We start from the raw sequence: 23,532 nt of genomic DNA, 5'->3' as shown, positions 1-23,532 counted from the left end.
ATTAAAATTATAAATGAGTTATGATATTATTCTATCCCCAGCTGAAGAATTAACCTCATCACCCTGCTCGGACTGTTGGGTTTCTGGTATCATAGAAACAGGACTTTTGGAAATATTCAGAATACAGAACTTTCTTAAAATTACATTCTGCTGACTGGCAGTATTTAGCTCATAGAAGGGATTGCCCTATCTGGACTAATTATAATACTGCTTATTGGAATTGTTCAGTGCTGAGTTCAGTTTCACAAAGGAGGGTAATAAGAATCCCAAATGATTTTATTGATGAAGACACTCAAGTGGGGCAAGTGAAACCATTTGCCGTCATCTCAGAGCCAAAGCCAGTAAATCACGAACTTACCCACTGGAAATTTGCAAATTATACTTAAAATCTCCTAGCAATGCTGGGGGGCAGTTTGAAGATTGCTATGGTAGCAAAGAAGTTTTTGAATGCCTTTGAAATACTTTTCACAGCCTATAGAAAACTAGGGGCTAGGGGCACAATTCTGGCTCTTCTCTTTCCTTCCTATTGCTACACTGTATTAGCAAGCAATAATTAATCTTAAGAATTTCTTTTGTTGTTTTTAATGGCTGCAGTTCTCCAGAGAGCAGTGTGTACAGCTATGCATCAATGTAGTGACTGAGAAGATATTAGTCCTTTCCACCTTGATTGAAGTAGGCAAATTCAGGGATATCTTTTACCAATGTGTGATTAGCAATTTATGATCAGTTATGATCCAAGCTATAGAGCACTTAGGAAGCTCTTAATTTTGTATTCTGACTGGCTATATCTGTATTTGTCAGATTTCTCTGTCCTTACAAATCTACTTGTTCAACTGTAAAAGCTCTGATGGATGTGATGCTGCCAAGAATGGAAATTATCACAGAGAAAAAGAACACTTAGGGGAAATTTAATGCTCCAACCATCGTGGCCAGTACTGTGGTAAGGGGCTTGACTTATTGTTGTACACTTTTAAGGAGCTTAACTAATGAAAGTTGTTCTTACCGGAAAATAAATCCTGCTTGTGAATTACTCTGGATAATTATAGGTATTTATTTGGCCCCAGACCCATCAGATAGGCTCACGGAAGACAAAACTTTGTGAATTTACAGTATCCCTGCTCCTGACACTACATGGCTCACGCGCCACCCCGTGGACAATCGTGGAAAACTTTGTATTTCTTTTTACTGCTCCTGGTAATTCATTCATATGCTCGCTGCGTTCCGGGAGAAATTTCTCTGACCTTCCCTTTTTTTTTTTTATTTTTTTTTTATTTTTTTCTTTCGGATTATGTGCATCAGTTCTTTGGTGCTGTAATAGCCTTAGAGGAAAAGTTGTTACAATGGGTAAGAGAGCATGTCAAACATTTTGCTTCTATAGTGCCCTTCCATGTAGCACTATTCTGTGTGCCTTCTTTGATGTAGCAATGAGTTTCCTACATAAATGAAGCAGCTTTCTATGCATCTTACTTAGCGCCAATGCTTTTCCTGGTAGCACAACTCCTCACTGCTACTGTGTTAAAGTACTCACAAGGAATTGAAGAATTACATTGGGAGATCTGAAACTTCCATTAGCAGTTTATTATTTTTATTGCCTTTCTTTCATGTCAAACTTGCTAATAACACAAACTAGATTAGCATTTTCTCTACTGAAATTGATTATCTTTGAATGATTTTTTTAATAAGAGGAAAAGGAGCCATCTTTAATGGAAGGCCACATTCTCTATTTGTTGAGAGCATATGCCAATACTCTTATTGAGAGTAAGGATCATCTTCAAGAACTAACTGAAGTCAGCAGTGATGTGGTGACAAAATCTGTTACCATCTTATTACTCTGGACTATGAAGTAGTACATATTTCAAATTTGTTGTACATTGTTGTTGTTCCATTGATATTACACCTAGTGATCTGCATAATTTTATGTCTTGATAATTTTTCTTTTGAAATAAGAAAAAATTGCCAGGTTATGAGGTATGAAACATAATACTTCTGATGAGAAAAAATGAGAGAAGTGGACAAAGTGACAAATCACAATATTAATTTCACAATTAATTTGACATGGGGATGTCATAAATAGAATACAAATTTTTTTATCTCGTTGTGATAGAAATCAATACTTACCCATGGGGAAGCATGAAGATAAAAGGTAAGCAGTGTTTTATAAATAACAGTAACATTTGAGTCTCCTTTTATTAGTAAAGTTTGAGAAACCTCCCTGACAGCAATCAAATTACACCAGGAATAAGAAGAATCAAGATCTCACAAGAACTGACTGATAAATGGTTCTAAACCTATTTTATTCATGTTTTCCCTATTGATGTCAAGAAGCATTTTTATAAGTAAGGATGGCTAGGACAGAAGTAGAAGCACGTTGTAGAAGCTGAAATTTTTAAAGTTTTAGTGATTGACTAAGATCAATTTTTCTTTTGTCATGTAAAACAAAACACTTCTAGCAGTTTTTTATATGATCATATTTTAATATAATGGCAGTAGTTAATTTTAGGGCTGTAATGTACTTCTGACCAGAGTAAGAAGTTATTTAGTTTTATCAATCATTTTGTACAATCAGAATCAAAGTCCTTATGTTGTCTGAGGAAAATTTTCAGCCTACAACAACAGACGTGTACGGGAAATGTTCATCGGTGTCTGCAAGATGTAGGTTGTCTACTAGTAATTTCTTTCTTTCATTTACTACTCTTGGTGACTAGTAAATTAGGGAGAAATTGGTTTTAACACTGCACATAAAGAATATTTTTTACTTTCTTTTCATTCCATGCATAGAACATGTACAGGGATTTTAGGCTAAATCCAATTCACCTTCTCAAATGCATGAATTGCTGTTTGTGTCCAGTGAAACCTTTAGCCTCAAGCAGTTGCAGTAATAGAACAGTATTGTGAGGAAATGGTTAAAAAGGAGAGAATGGTGAGGAGGATGGTAAATGTGCTCAACTAACCTTGCAGATGGGAATGCCAGGAATTTCAGGGTGAGAGAACTCCATTTATTATGCCTAGTGTTGTTCATCCTCTGCCTGTTTCAAAAAAGTAGAGTTCCTGTGTACATACTCCCACAGATGTGCTTGAGCCTCATGCTGGGAGAGAGAGATCAAAGGCTCAGGGGTTATTGAAACAGAGTATTTTGATAAACTGTGCATGCATGGAGCCCTTTGGTACATTGGGGCAGGCAGTGCCCCTCCTGCCCAGGAGGATGAACTGAGCCCAATGGATCCCTATCCCTGCGTGTCTCTGTCCCCAGGATGAACCAAGCCTAATGGAGCCTGTGTCCCCACGTGTCTCTGCTGCCTGGCATTGTTAGTGAGGGAACGAAATAAATCTGCTCTTTGCATTTCAGCTCTGGTTTGGTGCATGGCCTGGCTACCTGTATGTGCCAATACACACAAATACCTAATCTATTGAAATGCAATTTCAGCTATAGGATTTCTTTGGTTTGGTTTGGACTTTTTTGTGCTCTGGTGAACCACGGACAAAGATATATGCTTTTGGAGATACAGAATTGTGGGACACCATTTTGAGCAGGATTGGGATGGTTCTCAGAAGTAAACCAAGACAGACCCCCAATTCCTCACCAAGGCTTGCTTGGTCCTGGTAGGGTACCTTGGTTTATGACCTGATAAATTATACATTTTGCTGCTCATAGTTTACACAGTCCAAAAGTTAAGAGAAATTAACAATCTTACAGGGTGTGGAGAGCATATTCTTTTCCAATATTACCATTTTTTAGTAAGGGGACAGCATGCTTGTTTAATGTGAAGATTAAAGACACAACAAAATTGTGTGATTATTTCTATCACTGTTATGAAAGGAATCAAACCCTATCTGAGAGAGCTGAGATACAAGCTGAACTGAATAACCTGTGACCCTGTCCTTTTCCTACCTGTGGCTGCACAGAACATCAACAATAAATATGGGCACCTTAATGTATTCATAAAATATATGTCATAAAGCAAAAAGAGGGAAGAAGAGCTTATAAGCAGATTCTGTGCTCCACATATACCAAATTCTGCATGTATTGACAACATAAAAAGTTGTCATTTTGAAGTAAAATAAAATTTGACATTTAGTGCATAAATACTTCACGGATATTTTTCCCAGTGACACTTGTAGAGTGGAGCTGCAATCCCTCCTCCATCCTCATCCAACAGGATGAGAGTATTTTTGCCTAGAATGTGAAAAATGAATTCTTTTTATGGTTTTCATTGGAAACACAGGTACTCAGAGTAATTCAAAAAGCTTTTACTTGGAACGTTCATGCTCTTATACAGCTAGGCAAACTGCAGGAAAGCAAACCCAAACTGAAGAGAATATAAAAATCTTTCATAGAGTTTTCATAAAATTTTACCTTCCTATCTGCTTTACCATGTAGTAATTGAATTTCTCTTGCCCACAGACCTTAGCTGACATGTACATAAAGTGAATGCCACCAGTGACCAGATGAGCCAGAGGAGTCATTTCTCCCTTGCTTTAAACATTAAGGCACCTGCATGAACTAATAAATCACTCTGGAGCAGGAAAGCTGAATCCTCTGTGAGCAGTTTTTTACTTTGACACTTGAAAAATACAAAGTTTTGGTTTCCAAATAAATTAAAGTCTGATCCTACTGTTTTCATAATAGCTTACCTTACACTAGCATCTTCCTTTGAAATGAATAGTAGTGACAGAAATGTTGATTGGGTATCCTGAAAAAGTGGACTGAGATGCTTAAGAAAACACATATGTAGAACTTTGCAGAACTGAAAGACAGCCTAGTTCTCATGTGAAACATACATCATTCTCTAAGCACAATATTTTACACAAAAGGAAATGGCCCAGAAAGTGTCAGTTTCTGCTGAAGAGAAGATTAAGACATATGAGGAGTTAAAATATTTTGTGTTAATTTCTAGAAAGACAAGAATGGTTTTCTGTACAAGTGTGGTTCTGCTTTTCTATAAATGTACATGCTGTTGTGTTTCTTGAATTGTAACCATAATCACTGTTGGACATTTTAGGGTCAAACAAATATAGGGAAAACCCCAAGAGCTCCCATTTGCCCCCCAGTGTGTTTGAAAGGACACAAATGTTTTTATTATTATAAATAGCAAATATGCTCATTTTGTTTAAGCCCATTTTTCCACCCATATTGCAACCAAACATTTAAACTCTCAACAATTTTTCTTGTGATTAATCTGCCTGGGACTTAAGAACAATTTCTAGATAAGGGGTAATGTTAACACAAGAGAAAATGCATATGAAATATGGAAAAGTTAAGAAATTTTAAGGTGGAATTCTTGAAACCAAAAGGGGTTGAAAAAGGGGTTGAAATTGATAGATCAGGAAATTTCTTCTGGTCTTTGATTCAAATCAGGAAATTATTGTCCTACATATGGTCTTGTAGGATTTTTCCACCATCTATCAGCCTTATTACTTTCTGGGTAACTAAATTTACGGTGGGTCTGGATGTGCATCAGTTTTTCTCAGTGCAATTATGGACAGATCCATGAAGCAGACTTCTTACTCAGTAGTCAAGCTTCACATTAAGATGGAACTGACCAAGTGAGAAGTGTGTGTTTTCCAGAGAGACTGGAAAATAGAGCTGGATGACCACTTATCATGAGTGTTTTCCCAAGTGCTATCATAAACTAAGTCAGTAAGAGATAAGCAAGACAATATTAGCTCTACAGGATCACAGACTGTGCCCAGCTTGTCATGAAGCCAGTGAGGGATTTGGCTACTGACAAATAAAGGAAGGCAGAGTAGACTATAAAAGGCAAACCAATCCAAATGCTCTCCCTCTATACAGCAAACATTGGCTCAGTGTAAGCAGCTGTGATTTTGCTTTGGTACAGCAGAGAATGTCCATCAAACACCATTCCCATCTGTCAAAGGAATTTGGAAATACCATGAGTATTATATGAGTACATAAGATTTTAGCTGTTTTTTTTTTTCTTGCACAGGCTGGAGAGGGAGAAGCAATTGAGCATATCTAGTCTGTCACCAAAAAATGAAGGAAGGGTTTATTGTGCATCCATGGAGGTGAAAGTTGTTCTGCTCTATAATTGTCAGTACAGCAGGGAAGGGTTGATACTGGAGTCTTGTTAGGAAATCAAATTGCTGTATTTCTTGTTGTTCAGCAATCCCTCAGAGCCAAGGATCCAGTATCTCCAGTTCTTTTGTGTTTTACTTTGAGAGTTGACAATAAAATAAATGGAAAAGTCAGAAGACCTCTTGAGGAGAGTGTAGCCTGGCACATAGATTGGTATAGCATGACATTTGGGTTTCTGAAAGAAGACACAAAGACCAAGAAATTTTCTTTTGTTTAAATTTTGGAAGCAAAATAGAGATTATAATTAAACACCAGGAGAACACACATGATCTCCTTGAAAAGATTATTTATTTTTTTTTAAAGTTAGCCTTTTTTGTTTCTTAATTTAGATTATTTGCAAGGTGTTATTCCAAGAAATAATCTGCAATTTGGGTGGGACCTAGCCATATAAAAATGACTGTATTAATGCTTTTGTCCACCCAGTATGTGCATTAATTACAGGGAATTCCTTTATTTTTATGGTTCTTATATTGCTATTGTGATTAGATTCAATAAGTTACAAATTATGATAAAAAGAAAGAGAAAAAAAATAGACTGAAAAACAAGGAAAAATCAGCACAACTGTCTCTCTTCTTTAGTTTCTTGTATGGGCTGCAAAATTGTAGAGTACCTATTATTTTTGCTACTAAGAGCAGTATTTTCTTTGATTTGTCCAATGATCATATTTTTTTCTTCCTCTCTGTTACTTACATTGTGAAGCCTTCTTAGTTTTGTGGCATTTTTTTAAATTATAACTATTATTGGTATTTATGTAATTTCTGGCTACCTACAAAAGTTTAGTCTTGGTATTAATTAGCAAATTTAAAATCTGGGCCATATTCTTACTAGGCAACGGCACTTGAAGCACCTTGATATGCACCATGCTTCACAATTTACAATTTGACCCCATTATTTTCCATGTGTTTATCCTCATCTCAATATGAGTAAGCCAGCACAGTGTTTGTGGGTAGACACAGTGGTAAAGCAGAGTGTGCGGAACGACAGAATTTCTGTTCTAAGGCCCATGTTTCACTGTCTGCCGCTCTGCTAGGTACTCAAAGGTCTCCTTGTAGGTAAAGGAGAGGAACTTTAATGGTGCTTGACTCATCTGATCATGTCCAAACGTCTAGTTTAGGCTAACATGAATCTTATCTGAGATTGATTGGCAATACTGGCTAGCTCTCTGTCAAGAGTAAAGGGAGACTAAAGTGACAAGTTCAAAGCTAGGTGTCTATTCAGCTGTACCATTCCTTGATTTGTGAGGGAGAAAGATGCTATCCTTTTTGCCTTCTAACCATTGACTTGTTGGAATCCTATAGACTGCTAGCTGAGCAGCAGAGCGAATGTTACAGCAATCAAGGTTTGAAATAAAACCAAGGTCAACCGAGCTGAACAGAGCACTAATGAACAAAAGATGCACTTGTTCTGGGAAGAATGGATTTTTCAATGTGAGTTGTCAAAATATCCCCTTTGACTGTGTCTATAAATGCTGTAGGTGCTTCTGAAGCATCATCAGAGCTGCCAGTTTTGCAGATAGCTGGATTGAAAGAAGTGTGACTAAGACATGTCCTGGAACTGAGAGCATCAGTATATGCACAGTGGGTTAAAATTTTCCTCCTGCGCAACCTCTAAGCAAGAAATCCACAAGATGATGGAGAAACATCCAGGTGGGCAGAGAGCACGTAGAAAGCAAGTGATATTGTATTTCAAGCTTTTCACAATGTTAATGACATATCCTACCCCTCTCATATAGAGTGGTCTTTGCTAGAGGTAAAAGTGGAAAGCAACTAAATTGCTGCTGTAAGATGGGTGAGTATAGAACAGTGTTTCAGTCTTTTCATTGAATCAAAAATTCTCCTACATTTGCAGGCATGTCTGTGGGCAGAACAATGAGACCTTGCTTCCTCATGAAGTTGGAAACACAGTAGGATTCAGTGCTTTTATCACAGCAGCACTCATAATTAGATTGCATTCCTTTTGGTTCTTAAGAGATTGCATTCTTCTTGGTTCTAAATACTTACCACAGTTCAAGGTTTTTTTAAAGTGGAAATAAAATAGTTTGCTCTTCATCTTTCTTTTGCAGAGTGCAGTCATATGGATTTCAACACATTTCAAGGTTTTTTGCTGGGATATTGAAGATTTTTCAGTGTTCAAAAGTTACAAGTGGTTCTATTAAATTCCTCCCTGCACTCAAGTCATTTCTACGAAATGCAGAAATTTCTACAAAATAACCCTCTATCACTTCTGAATGATGCACAACAGAAATGTGTGTACTCTGTAAATTATGAACATTTATGCTACCAGTTTCATCTAGTTCACCTATAACTCTATCATGCTTTTTTATGGGTAGCAAAAGGCATTAGCTGGTTAGCTGCAGTCATCAAGTTCCTTTGATTCCTTTTAAAGTACTTTTCACTTAGGTTCTTCTGCCTTTCCCTCTTGGAGTGTGTTTCTGATGATTAAATCTTTCATACTCTCTTCTACTCTCTGCCATCTCCATCAAAGTACTAATGGAGCACTTTCAGTTCACTTGCCTTGACAGGGCAACTTGCCCTGTAGGACAAGAGGCATAGCTCTTGCTGATTTGTCTGTCTGCCTTGAAAAGCTTGTGTTTGGTCTCAGAGCCAGTGAATCTTTTTTGCAATAGTTGGAATATGGGTGATTTTGGACACCGCATAGATTTGTGTTCTTGTTCTTTACGCAGATATAATATTTACTTGTCTTGTTGGGAAGCTTAATTCAATATTTGTATGATGCTTAGAAATCCTTAGATGCTGTGAAGAATAAATTATTGTTCATTTATTACATGCCACATTGTAGTGAGTAACTAACTGTAATTTAAGCATTTTTTAATGCCAATGCATTTAGAGCTGAAAATTTGTGCACCATTGTAGGACTTTGGTCTACCTTATCTAACTTTTGCCTAATTTTTAATTAGACAATGAGATAAGATCAGTAAGTATAACATACTTCTTGTATAAATGTATATTTGAAAAAATTCATGTATTTTTCATGTTTAATGCTTTCTAAAAGCTAAAGAATGTCATAAAGCTAAGTGATTTTCATTAGCCATACCTCACAAAAAGTATCCCCAAATAACTCTATATTTCATTAATACTGTAAAAAGGATTTATGCTCAAGAAAAGAAGAGAATTTACCTCAGAGATAAATCGGGCAACTAATATGACTTGGGTGGTCTTTTTCAATCTTGTTTTCTTATGAATGAAGACAATCCAGAGCATATTTTTATAATAAGCTTGCTCTTCTGTAATAAATATTTGCAGCTTGCTTTAAATGTACATGACTTATTAAACACACAACATTAGGTTTTTATTTGTGTGAGTGAGTGGTACATACACGTACATACATAGTGATATATAATTCTGGGCTCCAGGAGATAATAGAACTCTGTGGTGGGATGCTACTAAATCCCTTGGTATGCAAAAAAGGCAGCTTACCCACAGTCTTCTTCATGATTCTGTGCTCTCTAATATCAGATCAATTTTTGGGGTGTTTTTTAGAACCCTCTTGCCTTGGTAAGGGAGACTTCTCATCTCAAACTAGGGGAAACATGCTCAAAAAGTGTTTCATGTGACACCAGAGTGGATGGCACATTTGGAGTGCATTGTGGTGGTTGTTGCAAGTGTCATCACACACAGGATTAATATGGTGTCTTTTAGTTTGCCATGAATGCTGTCGGTCTGGCTGCACCTCTCCTACTGCTGTGTAGCAAGGCATGTGAGATTTTATTGCATTACCTATTGATTGCAAAAAAGACTTTACAATCATGTCTTTGATTAGATGTTTCCTAACTCCAGGCAATAAACTCAGGTTGTTTTGCAATGTGCAGATTAAAATCTAGAGATATTAAATCCAGAACATGGCTGCTTATAAATTAAGCTGGAGTGGTCTTTATGAGAGGCCTCTGCACTATCAAATATGCTGAGAAGCTGCATGCCATTAAGGGTGGTCACAGATGCAACTTCATACATCACAGAATTCTTCATATTGTGTGCCTCCTGATAAGGCATCCTCTTTGCTTTTGAGGCCTCAGTGTTGAAGGAAGAATGGAAAAAAATATGGTACAACTCTAAAATTTATACTTTGACATCATTCCCTTATCACTGCTACAGAGGTAATTTCATTCTCAGTTTCATCCTTACTTCCAAAATGGCTACTGAGATATCAAGGGCAATCGTTTGTGCTCACAATATTTGTATGTGCACTTTTTTTACATCTATGATTTTATTGTATATTACTGCAGTCTGTGGTCTGATTTCCCTGGTAGAAGAGCAGGCAGACTGGAGTGGCACTACTCTGAACAAGGAATGAATAAGCCACCTTTTTTTTCAGGACATAACTACTACAGTAGTTGCAATTTTTATCAATATGACAATAAAACAAATAGGGGTTTTCAGAACACCACACAAGCTAACACACAATCTCCTTCACCAAAAAGCTATATTGTCTATTTTCCCACTTAAAGTAGGAGGGTTGGTGGCAGTACTGAAAACCTCCAACTGGTCAGTGGGAACAATCTTCAAGGCATGAGGTAGAGCAGCTCCACTGTGAGCTGCAGGCTGATCTGATCTGGCCAGGCTTGGCTGCAGCTCTTGCACAGCTCAGAAACTCCACTGAAGCCCAGGGAGTTATTGCACAGTCCTGCTGAGTGGGGCTCACTAAACTAAAGTTAGCACAAAGCTCATCTAATCATTTCAATTTTTAAAAAAGTAGCCAGGATGCCAATCTTCATACAATTGATGTTCTTAATGCCAGACATTTTCAGAAAAAAAAGAAAGAAAGAAAGAGAGAGAGAAAGAAAAAGAAAGAAAGAAAGAAAGAAAGAAAGAAAGAAAGAAAGAAAGAAAGAAAGAAAGAAAGAAAGAAAGAAAGAAAGAAAGAAAGAAAGAAAGAAAGAAAGAAAGAAAGAAAGAAAGAAAGAAAGAAAGAAAGAAAGAAAGAAAGAAAGAAAGAAAGAAAGAAAGAAAGAAAGAAAGAAAGAAAGAAAGAAAGAAAGAAAGAAAGAAAGAAAGAAAGAAAGAAAGAAAGAAAGAAAGAAAGAAAGAAAGAAAGAAAAAGAAAGAAAGAAAGAAAAAGAAAGAAACCCACAGGAACACAGGGGGTGCATGGGAAATTATCTGACAGGCAGGCAGGTGTGCAGACAGGCAAAGCAGTATGCATTTATCTTTAGGTATAATTGTATTTGAATATTATGCAGGAGCTTCAGTCAGGACTGACACCCTGCTCTGTACTAGATGCACTGTAGACACTTAATAAAAGGCAGTTCTGAAGTCATAACTAAGAATTACTGGAGCTTCATGTTTAACTGAAGCACCAAGTACCTTACCACAATCAATTGCAAGAAAGAATTTATAATATGGTTCAAGAGGACTCTGGGTACTCCTAATATAAGACAGAGTACATGGTAGTATTTTAAAGGACTTTTATGGTCAAGTATCCATATGTTATCTGTAGTAGGAGATGAAGATAACTGGTTTATTAGTGTGGTAATTGAGACTGAATGATGTGGACAATATAAGAGGGAGGCAAATATATATTTACTCAGAATGCTTAAATGCTTCAGTAACTTTAGTGCATTACTCTGCTAACCTCTTCCAATCTGTTAAATATGCATTGAGTAGATAATGAGGCTATATCCTCAGTAACACAAATTATTTAAAGTAAAGCAGTGGTTTAAAGCTACTAGTTGTGAATTATTTCAAAACCTTTCCTGAAGAAGTTCCCAAGATGAGGGCTGTAGATCACTGTCAGTTTAAGGAAAGAAATTGTGTTAAATTATGCTGGCTCTTCCCCATGTTTTCAGCTACTAATTTGCATTAAAATATGGCTAAAATTACATTAATTTTTCACAAATTTTACTTTGCTGTGGAACTATTTACTGTATTCTCCAAAGTGTTGCTATGTACTTGTCTTGAAAATACCTTCAAGTCACATGAAGTCTCTTCATCCAGACATAAATGATAGCCTAAGAAGAGCTGACAGTCTCTTCTCTGGCATTTACTTTGCAGGCTGTGCATTAGTGAAAGGATGCCTTTTTTCCTGCCCCACAAACAGCAGATGGAAATGTTCCAGATTGATTTTGATTTCTCTTTTAAAGGTGACTGAAGTATCTTCAATGTAATTGCAATAACTTTTGATAATATTACTATAATTCACTTTCCGTGCATTTTTTCAATATAGAGCTTCTGCTATGCATTCATGGATTTCCTATGAAATGGTCTAAACTGAATTAATAAGAAAAACTGAGGCCAGATATGGTAAGGAAATGAATCAACTATAATACTGTTATGTTAATGAACTTTGAAATTTAGTCTAGCAAAAAGATATTTTCCTTTAGCAAGGCTTTTCTTTCTCTACATGCACTTAAATGATGCACCTAGACAATTATTTAGCCCTAGAATCATGGAATCTGCTGACTTGGAAGGGACTCACAAGGATCACTGAGTCCAACCCTGGCCTGCACAGGACATCTCAAGAGTCCAACTCCATGTGCCTGAGAGCATTGTCCAAACACTTCTTGAGCTCTGTCAGGCTTGGTGCCATCATCACTTGAATGGGGAGCCTGTTCCAGGGCTCAGCCAGCCACTGGGTGAAAGACTTTTTCCTGATATCCAAACTAAACAGCCCTGACTCAGTTTCATGCCATTCTCTTGGGTCCTGTCACTGGTCAGGAGAGCAAAGCCATCGGTAGCTGCCCCTCTGCTTCCCTTTCTGATGGTGTTGAAGACCACAATGAGGTCCCCTCTCAGTCTCCTTTTCTCCAGGCTGAACAAACCAAGTGACCTCAACTGCCCCTCATAATTGTTTGTCAAATTGTTTCATATACAGTGCAGATTAATAGAGAGCAAGGTATCACAAAAGAAATTTCTAAAGGTAGATGCTGTCTTAAGCAGATGTTTAGACTACAAAAGATACAGAGACATGAAACAAAACTTCCGAGCATCTTCAATTTATTTTGATGTCTGTGTAAACACATATTTCCATTTTTTATCTTCTTGTTTTAATAAAACTACCATAATTAACTGATGGTCAAGACAAAAAATACATTCACTTCAAAATATAATGCTATATTTTTAGCTGCGTGGAGCAAGAAGAAGATACCGCATCTTTTCTGCTAATGCATCTTCATCATCTTTTTCAGATGCATTAAGATTAGGAAAGACTTTCCTTGCATTTCTGGAAAATAAGTATTTTCTTCAGATCTTTACAACTTCTCATAGGCAGATGGATCACAATATTCATGTGACCCCTTCTTCCTCAGAGAAATATCCATGAGTAGCAAGAATCCCAGCAGAAAACCTGACATTGTTCTCAATAAACCCAAGACTTCTTCCAGTAATAGAGCTGTCCATTATCAGGCATTTCATTCTGTGCATGTGACCATAAAGCCTTGTTTGGTCATAATTTGAAAGATATATTTAGCATTCTAAAGACTTGGATGGAAAATTTTGCTATAGATGACTTTTAGAGCTCTACCATGCAAGAGGGCTGGGGAAACCAAAAATATAAAAGGGAAACAATATTTAAAAATAGCAGTTTGTTAGGCATAAAAAAGCTTCATATTTACTTTTCAGTATTAATTCAAAAGTTGCATGTTCTTTTTCAAGCTGGCTCATTTTCTTCTGTGGAAGCAACTTATCCTGTTATTGGATGCCATTTGGTCCCACCAGTGTTTGAAATTCTGAATTACCCTTTCTAGCTTTCTGACATTGTGTTTTCCCTCTTGACATTCACATACTGTAAATATAGTTCTATCCAGGATGAATTGCATTTAGCAGACATTGCTTGACAGCCATAGTAAATTTAGAATGATCTATTCATTCATCAATATGTGTGTACAATTTCCATTAAGCTCAATAAAATTTGTGTACAGCTGTAATAACTAGAGTCTTTTAACACTGTAGTGTCTTTCTAATTGCCAGGGAGTTTTCACCAGTTGACTGAGATATCTCTCTACTTTTTAATGCTTTGGGAGTGTTAAAGCGGTTGTTGGCACTGGTGAGGCTGCAACTCAAATTCTTTGGCTGGTTTTGGGCCCCTTACTAAAAAAAAAATATTGAGGTGCTGTAGCATTTCTAGAGAAAGGCTGGGGAAGGGTCTAAAGAGTAAATCTTAAGAGGAGCAGGCAAGGGAAATGTTCAGCCCAGACAAAAGGAGGCTCAGGAGAGACCTTACCACTCTCTACAACTCCCTGAAAGGAAGGTTGTAGCCAGGCAGGGGTCATGTCTCTTCTCTCAAGTGTAAAAGCAACACAACAAGAGGAAATGGCCTCGAATTGTGACATGTTTAGGTCAGATATTGAGAAAAATTTCTTCATGAAAAGGGTTGCCAAGCATAACAACAGACTGCCCAGGGAAGTAGCTGAGTCATCACTGGAAATATTTAAAAGATGTGTAGATGTGGCACTTTGGGACATGGTTTAGTGGTGGCCTGGCAGTGCTGGGCTAGTGGTTGGACTATACAATCTTAAAGGTCTTGTCCAACCTAAACAATTATATGATTTTGTGATCTGAGAAATGAAAATAAGGGACTCGTATGGGAGTAGCTTTGATGGAAGATCCTCCTTCTGCACTTCTTGGCTGGTGTGGCTGTCCCAGTGTGCTGTGACACTTTCCTGACCTATAGAGGGGAGAACACTGTTGACCCAAGCTGCAAACACTTGACATTTGCAGGATAGGGGTGCTGAAGCTTGTAGGTGCCCTGCTGAGACTGCAGGCATGTCTCACTGCTTGCTGAGAAACATCTTTACATTTACACTCTGGAACAGAAAGGTTAGGAGAATGAGTAGAAGTATCTAATAACTTCATATTGTGACCTAACACAATCTGACCATGTTTTCATTGCAAAGGTTAATATATTCAACTTGGATTTGTTGAATCATGTAAAGTAATACTTCACAACATGCTCCAGGAAAAAGAAAGGGAAAAAAAAATATATATATGGTTAGCTTGTTTTATAGGACTAAGAAATGCCTGAAGATCTTTGTAATGATTTTTGTGTGACAGAATCAGTCAAAGTTAATGATTTTGCAGGCCTCACTTGTGGTTATATTAAAAATAATTGCATTACCCTTGCACAACTCATTTCTGTTGCTATATAGTTTAAATATTTTATGCAGTTTTTAAGGACTGATCCTATTCCGAGGTAGGGAAAAATGCAATAATCTGTGCCATTTCTTCCGTCTCAAACCACAAGGAAATTTTCTACTGTCACCATTATTGAAATATTCACCAACCAGCCTGCTGGATCTTCCTGTTTTGAATTATTATCTTATCCTCTATAGCTGGTTTTTTTTCAATGTCTATCTACTTATGATCAATTTGAGTACATTTTTGAAAACCCAAATCCTAATATACTAAACAAGTGTGAAATATGAACTACTAAAATCAAGTCAACGTTCTTGTCCTGTGGAGGACTTGATGAGGTAGGTGATATACAGGTATATAGGTATAAAAGTATGAATGGGTGATGAGCAAGTATGTTTTTTGTTGTGCTTCTTGGAATAGCCTTAAGAAGCAGAAATTTTGTTTGAAAAATGGTCTGCTGAGCCTTTAAGTACTTACTCAAATAAGCTGTTTATTACTTATTCAAATGAATTATAAAGGCCATTGAACACAGAAAGGGTTTCAAGAACTTAGAATGAAAGTGGCAGACATTTTTGCATGTCATAGTCAGTCTTTTTTCTGTGAATATTTGCAGACAGTTTGTGGTACTATATCAGGTCTACCATTTCAGTAGTAGCTAAAGAGAAGAAAATGTAGGTTAACAAACTTGAAAAATTGTGGGATATAGTGCAGGAGGGGAACAGAAGATGTAAACAAGAAGGAAGTTAAGAGGCTTTTTTGAACAAGTTTAATGTCACTAATCAATATTTGGTTCTTAGTTAATTCCCAAAAAACTCACATATCTTAATGATTACTGGACATTAAAATGTATCTGTGGGTTATAAAGAAAGGGGAGGGCATTGCAAAGAGCTCAGGATAATACAGGGAAGAGGTAACAGAGTCTCTAGGGAAATGTTTATTCTTTCAAAAACAGAAATAAGTATAATAAAACTTATTCATAGTGCACTCCTTCATTTCACATTTGCTGTATACATATTGGCATTACTTCTATGAAAGCATTTGAAATATTGATATATTAATACTCTTTATGGATAAGGCAAGGCAGGGAAAGCCTCAAGGAGGAAAAATTATGGCAGTTGGATAAGACTACAGAAACACTTTTCCCAGGACTGGCATTTAAGCTTTGTCCTGGGCTATGCTCAAACCTCTAGGCCACAGCTCTCCTGGGATATCACATATTACGTATGGATGAGCTTTCAAAGTGACCTAAAAGCCAGGCACTGTACTCCCTCTGAAAGGCAATAGGATTGAGGATCCTAATATCCCAAGGCCTTTCTGAAAATCTCATCTTACACATGGTCTTAACCACTTCATCACAGTCACTAAGTAACAGCAGGTACTTGTTAACAGCATGTGTATTAGTCACTGAAAATAATTTATCCCTGCTTTGGGGCTCCTCTAAAGAAATTATGCCTCTCCATTTCTCAGCTTTCTCTATATAACACCTGAGAAATAATTGTTTTCATTTTTCTTTGCCTCATTGATTGTAGAATAAATAATCCATGAATAACTCCCTATCCTCATTATTCTACCGTATCTGGTGAGCAATAACTTTCAGTTGAGCTGTTTAAGGGCAACGGCAGGAGGGATGAAGAGGGATGGAAAAGAAGAGTCACACTCTCGCCATCCCTAAAGCATAAGACTGGGATATGGCCAGGTTGTCTCCGTCATCTCTTGTAGGTGAAAACCACAGTGAAACTTCAATGCAGCTTGCTTCCTGGCTCGCTCTCGGGCTGAGAATTAATTACAGAATGGCAACATCTGCATTAGCGGCTCCTGCAGCCCCAGCTCTCTGCAGGCGGGATGATGCTCGCTCCCCACCAGACCTAGGACGGCTCGGAGGACTTGCCTGCTGGCCACCTGTCTCGGATCCCCGCAGGCCGGAGCTCGGGGAGCCGCGGTGCGCGGGGGAGCGGCGGGGAGGGCGGCAGGAGCCGGCCGCGGGGCGAGCAGGGACGCCGCGCCTCCGCTCCAGCGGCACCGCGACACCGCCCCGCCGCTCCGCTCCGCAGCCGGCCCCGATCCCCATCCCCACCCCATCCCCATCCCCATCCCCATCCCCACCCCATCCCCATCCCCATCCCCATCCCCATCCATCTCCATCCCCATCCCCCCTGGCCCCGGCCCCGTTCCACCTTCCCTCAGCCCCAGCCCCGATCCCTGCACTGGCTCCCGCCCCGCTCCGCCCCAGCCCTGGCCGTGATCCCCGCCGCCGTCCCCCGGCTCTGCATCTGAGCCAGGCAAGCGAGGACGATCGGGGTCCTGGAGGCTCGAGGGGCGCAGAGGAAGAAGGAGGAGCTGGAGGAAGCGAAGGGAAGGGGAGGGGAGCGCAGGGGAGAGGATTTTCCCATCTCCTGTATTTTTTTTTTTTTTTTTTTTGGAGGAGGAAGGTTGCTGCTGCTAGTGGCAGCGTTTCCTCCTGCTGGAAGATGATAAATACATGAGGAGAGAGGCTCTGAGCCCGCTTCTGTGCTGCGGGAGTGTCTCTCTCTCCCTCCCTCCCCTCTCCCTGCTTCTGTGTGAGTGTGTGTTTGGCTGCCGGGCTGTGTGTGCGTGTACACTGTGTATATATATCTGAGCTGGGAGGTTATTGCAAGCTTCTCTCAGCAGCGCTCCTCTGTACAGGAAGACGGGCTCAGCTGCAGTGGTAGCATCAACAGCAGCATTAGCGGCACCAACTGCTTTATTCGCCTTTCTTCCTTCCCTTCATCTCCATCTCCCTTTCCCCTCCCTCCTTCCACGTCTTTTAGGGGATTGATCTTCATTTTTTTTTTAAATTATTATTTATTTTTCTACTCTACAATCCTTGTTATTTGATACTTCGTGGCTTTTTTTTTTTTTTTCTTCTTTTTTTTCTTTCCCCCTTTCTCTGAGAAGGAGGCACAGAAACAAACACGCACAAACACAGAGAAATAAGGGAAAGAAAAGTACCGGGACTTATCCTGCTGCTGCAAACCCAAAGATAGCAGACGAAGAGGGGGTTTGGCTTCTACCCCAAGGTAAAGCCCTGCCCCCTTTACCTCCTCGACACCTCCTCCGAGGAAGAGAAGGAGAGAGAGAGAAGGGGGCCAAAGCGGAGAAAAGCAGGTCTTCTGCGGCTGGCATTTGGAGTACAGGGAGCCAGGAAGTGAAGGATGGTTGTGGTTACCCGAGCTGGCTGCAGGGCAGCTCTCTTCCTCTGGATTTTCATCAGCATTAGCTGCAGAGCCAGGACTGCTCTGCCTGCATCTCGTAAGTACCCTTTTCTAAGAAACGCGCACAATTTCAGCTCTGAATTAAGGCAGAGGGAAATTCCCACAACTCCGTGAGGTTGATTATTTTTGCTTTGCTGATGAACATTATGTTTGATTGTGTTTGATTTTTCCTTGTATGCATATGTGTGCACTGAGGTCTGATACTGTTTGCAGTGCTCCCCATCAGATCTTCCTTGGTGATTTCAGTGGGAGCTGGAGTGGAAAGTTGAAAGAGACCTGCTCTGTGATATAATCTTGGTTCTGCAATGGAGTCAGAGGGGGAAAGCAATCAGAAGCTGTTCAAAGTTTGGGGATAGTTTTTGTTTGCCTGGTCGGTTTGGTTTGTTTTGGTTTTTCCCTTCTTCCTCAGAAGGAATGCAATTTGTATTTGGAAGCACTTCACTTCCACAGTTTTGTGAGGGAAAAGAGGAGATGTGAGCAGTTTCCATAACCAGTGTTTTATCGAGGAGCAGCAAGAGAAAATTCTGTCTCGTTTGAAGAGGAAAGAATGATTGTGAATTGATGAGAGGGAACTGAGCCAGGACAGCTTTTCTTTAGAGCAAAGTTTTGCTGCCGATAATAGAATGAGCAAAGGTATTTTAGAGGAGACCATCAATTGCCCTCCTAGTGAGGTAGAAATAGTGGAGAAATGATCAAACATCTGCTGAAATGCTGAACTTCAGACTAGAGGGGTGTAGAGCACCTGTACAGAATCCGATTCTGTTGTTAGTATAAAAATGACAGCATATTCATTGATTTCAGTGGATATTAGACCAAGTCTTTAACATTGCACTGAGTTGTAGTTTTGAGCAAAACATTTTGCAAGTCGATGTCAGTACTAAGTATTTAGTTGTTTCTCTTAAGACTGCGTAAAACATTTGCCAATGGCCAAGTTTTTTGAAATGCATACTGAAATGAAACAGTGCATTTTTATAGTATCATCATCATCATACTGCTGGCTTGATCGGCTGTTTATCGGCTGTTTATCGGCTGTTTAGAGGAAGGAAGTGTCCTGAAATGTTATGGATAGATGTTCTGGGATTGCATGCATGTGAATGGGGGTTGATTCTACTGACCAAGTAGGGAATTGCATAGAATGCAATGTATATACTGCATAGAGATCTATGTAGATCACTCTATTTATTTATTTGTTTAATGGTTTCCTTGGGGGCTGGAATGAACAATGCAATGATTAGGTAATTGGAGCACTGCTATGCTTTCTTGGTGGGTTTCTATCTGTTATCATCTAATACCTATTGAAAAACAAGTATTATTCCAGGATTTACTTCCACCTGGATATTTGTTTGTGTGTCAACAAATATGTATAGCAGTGTCTGCATTGTTATCGAGGTCTCAGAGGCTATAGGATGTTCAGTTGTTTTCCTGCCTTTGAATCAGGAGAAGTATTGATCCTGAGGTTTACTTCTTAGTTTTGATCAGCTATATAATTTTTCTTAGGAGTATTATTTCTTCATGGTCCTCTCTCAGGCTCTGCATAATAGGAATGTGTGGGGGAGACGATTCATGATTTAGGTTGTCAGAAATCTGTTCTTTTGAAAACAAAGTCCCTGCTTTTTTCTAGGAGGGTTTTGGAGCTTTTTTTGTTTGTTTTTGTCACTCAGCAACTAATGGCTATAGTATAACTTGAATATTACCTACAGTGGGTTATTGATTTCCCAACAAACAAATCTTTAACTTTTGAAAGAAGTTTGTTGAGAAGTTAATAGTTGTAGTAACATTATACCCAGAAATTCCAGGAATGAGGGATATATATTATCTTAATTACAGTTTAGTCATATATATTCCCATCTTGATGATTAGCTACTCAAAAATTTCTTATTTTTAATTCACCTTCTAAGAGCTTATACATTATACTTCTTATGTAGTGAGTGGCATTTCATTTCATTTCTGACTCACTTCTTAGAGTGAAATGGAGCTAGATTTGTTTACTGGAAACACAAATATAGCTAGAAGTACACGCCAGCCTTAAATTTACAAAAGGATTGTTCACATTGCAGCACATGTTGAAAATTGTTGTAAAGCTTATGGATGCTTGGGTGCTGGTGCCACAGTGGTAACTCCAGTGCTGTGTCACACTGTTTTGGTGCACCGCTTTGCTGGTTATTCTGTTGCATGCTTTGCTATACAAACTGGTCACTGTACTGTATTTTGTCATTGTGATCTATTTTCTGGGGTTGTTTGTAACTTTGTCTACAACTGACTGGGATTGGAGAATTTTGTGAATGGGATTGGAGAATTTTGTTCGCTGTTGACAGGATAGTATACCTAGTTTTCATCATCCCCCTTTTTTTTTTCTCCTTCCTCCTGCCCCCCTCCGTTGATTTTGAACCTCATATTCAGAATACTTCTAAAACAATTAAAAACGGTGTGAAATGCAACTGTGATGTAAAACTTATTTCCAACCACTATTTCATTTTCTCCTTCATTGTTACTTTATGTTTTGGCTTTGAAGTTATTAACAACATCAAATTTATTCTCTACAGTATTTTTTAAGAAGTATGCAACTCTTATGGTGTACAGTGCATTACAAATCCGTATATGAGCTTGCTATTCTGTATTTTCTCACAGTCTGGTCTGCTAGTGCTGGCATAGGAAAAGATACAGCTTTCAGAAAGAATAGCATTGGACATTGCTGATGTGAATATGCTTTATCTCAAATGTTTGTTTATTTTGCAAAGTAAATCTATCTCTAGTTATCTCTCAGTAGTACTGATTCAGAAGTGATCGTGTTGAAAGCTTTTACTCTCATTTAGTTTTATCTCGAGATGAAGTGGGTGTTGAAAGCTATCCTGTAGTATAATAAACATTCACTGTGATACAATATCCCACACATTAATGCTCAGATCTTACTGTCAATTCTATTCATGGTCATGTTTTCATACCCAGGCAATACAATTTTAATATTCCTGCAATTTTTATTTTTTTTAATAAGCGTGGAAGGATGAAAACACCCTTCTGGAATCAAGGCTAATGAACAGCTCAACCAGGAGAGGTCATCACAAGATAAAAAGTAACACATAAAATACAAATTTAGTGCTTTATTGTCCTTTACGTGGCTAAGATGGAATGATAGGAATATGCATATGGGTAGACTACTCTCATTTGTATTCCTATAAAAACCCCAAACACAAAAAGCAGTAACATCGTTTTGTAATAAAAATGTTAAAGGTATTAATTATAGGATTGTCTCCTTCTCTCTGAAAGGAATTCACTTTACAAGTAATTATATTTCACAGCTAGGGGTTTTTGGTTTTTTACATCATATCCCTTTTTATGCAATGCAAACCTGATGAGCACAGAACTATTAAAACTTCTAGTTCTGATACTTGTCATACTTATGTAGTATGCCCCATACCACGGCTCAGGTTGAAGTTTGAGCCCATTTTACAAGACTTGGGGCAGAAATCATAAGCGGGGGCATGTATAGTAAATCATTAAGATACATAAAAGAAAGAATATACAGCTTTTACATTTGGCTTCATGGCACCCATGTTGTCCTGGGAAAAGTACTGAAAAGGAGTGATGTGCCTTTTGAAAGAGCAAAAGGCTCTTGTCCAAGAAAGTCCTTTTTAAGAGGCCAAGTTGGATGAAGCTCTGAGCAATCTGGTCCAGTGGAAGTTGTACGCCCATGTTGGGCATATGAGGTGTCATGTATTCTATTAGATTCACTCTTGGGGAATATTTCTCCTCTAGATAATGTCTCAGACATAATAATAATTTTGGAAATCTGAGATTTTTTTTTTTTTTTTTTTTTTTTTTTTTTTTTTTTTTTTTTTTGTATTGTAACTTATTAACCTGTTGTCTTGAGGTTAACACAGAGGTCTCACAGAATTTAGTTTCAAGTACACCAAACCATTTTCATGGGCATTTACCATTTAATAATTTGTCTTACCTTTGGGGTCAAAGCACTTAAAAATATACTACACTTTTAATTTGAGGGCCCGGCTCTCTTTTAAGTTCATGGAATTTCATAACATTAAACATATGATTTCTCTTTTGTTCTTTTAGAACACTTTAGCTAGAAATTAGAACAAAATTTACATCCATCATAGTACAATTGTATTATTATTTAGATGCTATTCATCACCATATAATAAAATTCAGGTTCAACAGACAAGTGACAGCATTTAACAACATTGCACTGAGTTACTGAGCTACTGTTATTATTTAACAACTTTGCATTGAGTTACTCATCATGACTCTTTAAATAAATTGGCTTTTTCTTGAGCAATATGTTAACTTATATGTGAATGAATGAAACAGTATCAAATAGTCTGCTCTAATTTCAAAATTGGTGGCAGCTGCTATAGCCTGTGTCAGTGCTGAAAATACAAAGTTTCAAAGAGTCTTTAACTCTTTATGCAACATTGCATAAAACCTAATTGCAGACATTCATCTAGGTAGAGCAAGTCTGATTCAAAGTTTGGTGTCAGTGGGCATTGAATCAATTGTAAATGCCATTGAACTACTGTTTTAATAACTGGCTTTTGCTTGGGCTGGTTTTGCTTTGCTTGCGTGTTTATTTTTTTTTTTTTTAAATTCTGGTGTAATAATATGAAATAAGGCATAAAAAGTTCTTTATTAAGTAGTCCAGTCTGAAAGAAAGAAAGTTTGAAGGTGAAGTTAAAGACTTCAAATTGAAAACTTCTTTCTGAACACTGGTTGTTTCTTTTGCAAGGAGATGAGAAGTACTTTTTTATTTTCTCTCTCTCTTTTTTTTTTTTCCACTCAGGTACTTTTAACACAGGAGACTACTTCAGTTGCTTCAGTTGTGATAGGAAATTATGTATATATAATATTAGACCTCAGACTGTACCTCTTCTTGAATAACTCACATTACAATGGATCTGTTACAGACAGTAAATTTTCCTATAGAAGTTCTTCTGGACTTTTACCTTGGATCTCTATGTCTTTAAAACTGTCAGATATCATGTTTACTGTTTAGGAGTTTTCAAGTACTACATTAAAAGTAGTACTTCTAATGTCTGGGACAATAAGAAACTACGCACAAACAATGGGGGAGTTTGTGCATTTCCTTTTTTCTAGATTTCAAAAGCTG

At 38.0% G+C, this 23,532-nt stretch overlaps 1 protein-coding gene across 1 annotated transcript in view; it reads left to right on the top strand.

Annotated features, from left to right (window-relative positions):
* Positions 1-18,258: 18,258 nt before the first annotated feature.
* The window catches only part of CNTNAP2 (contactin associated protein 2), a 1,021,743-nt gene continuing 1,016,469 nt past the window's right edge, over positions 18,259-23,532 (top strand). Inside the window, exon 1 of the mRNA XM_059493942.1 lies at positions 18,259-18,450. Within this exon, the coding sequence (XP_059349925.1) occupies positions 18,354-18,450 (97 nt within the window). The 5' untranslated portion in view covers positions 18,259-18,353. The remainder of the gene's footprint in view (positions 18,451-23,532) is intronic.

This window comes from Ammospiza nelsoni, chromosome 1 (genome assembly GCF_027579445.1).
Source record: "Ammospiza nelsoni isolate bAmmNel1 chromosome 1, bAmmNel1.pri, whole genome shotgun sequence".
Lineage (NCBI taxonomy): Eukaryota > Metazoa > Chordata > Aves > Passeriformes > Passerellidae > Ammospiza > Ammospiza nelsoni.
The sequence above is the reverse complement of the archived record's forward strand: the minus strand, read 5'-3'. Positions and strand labels throughout refer to the sequence as shown.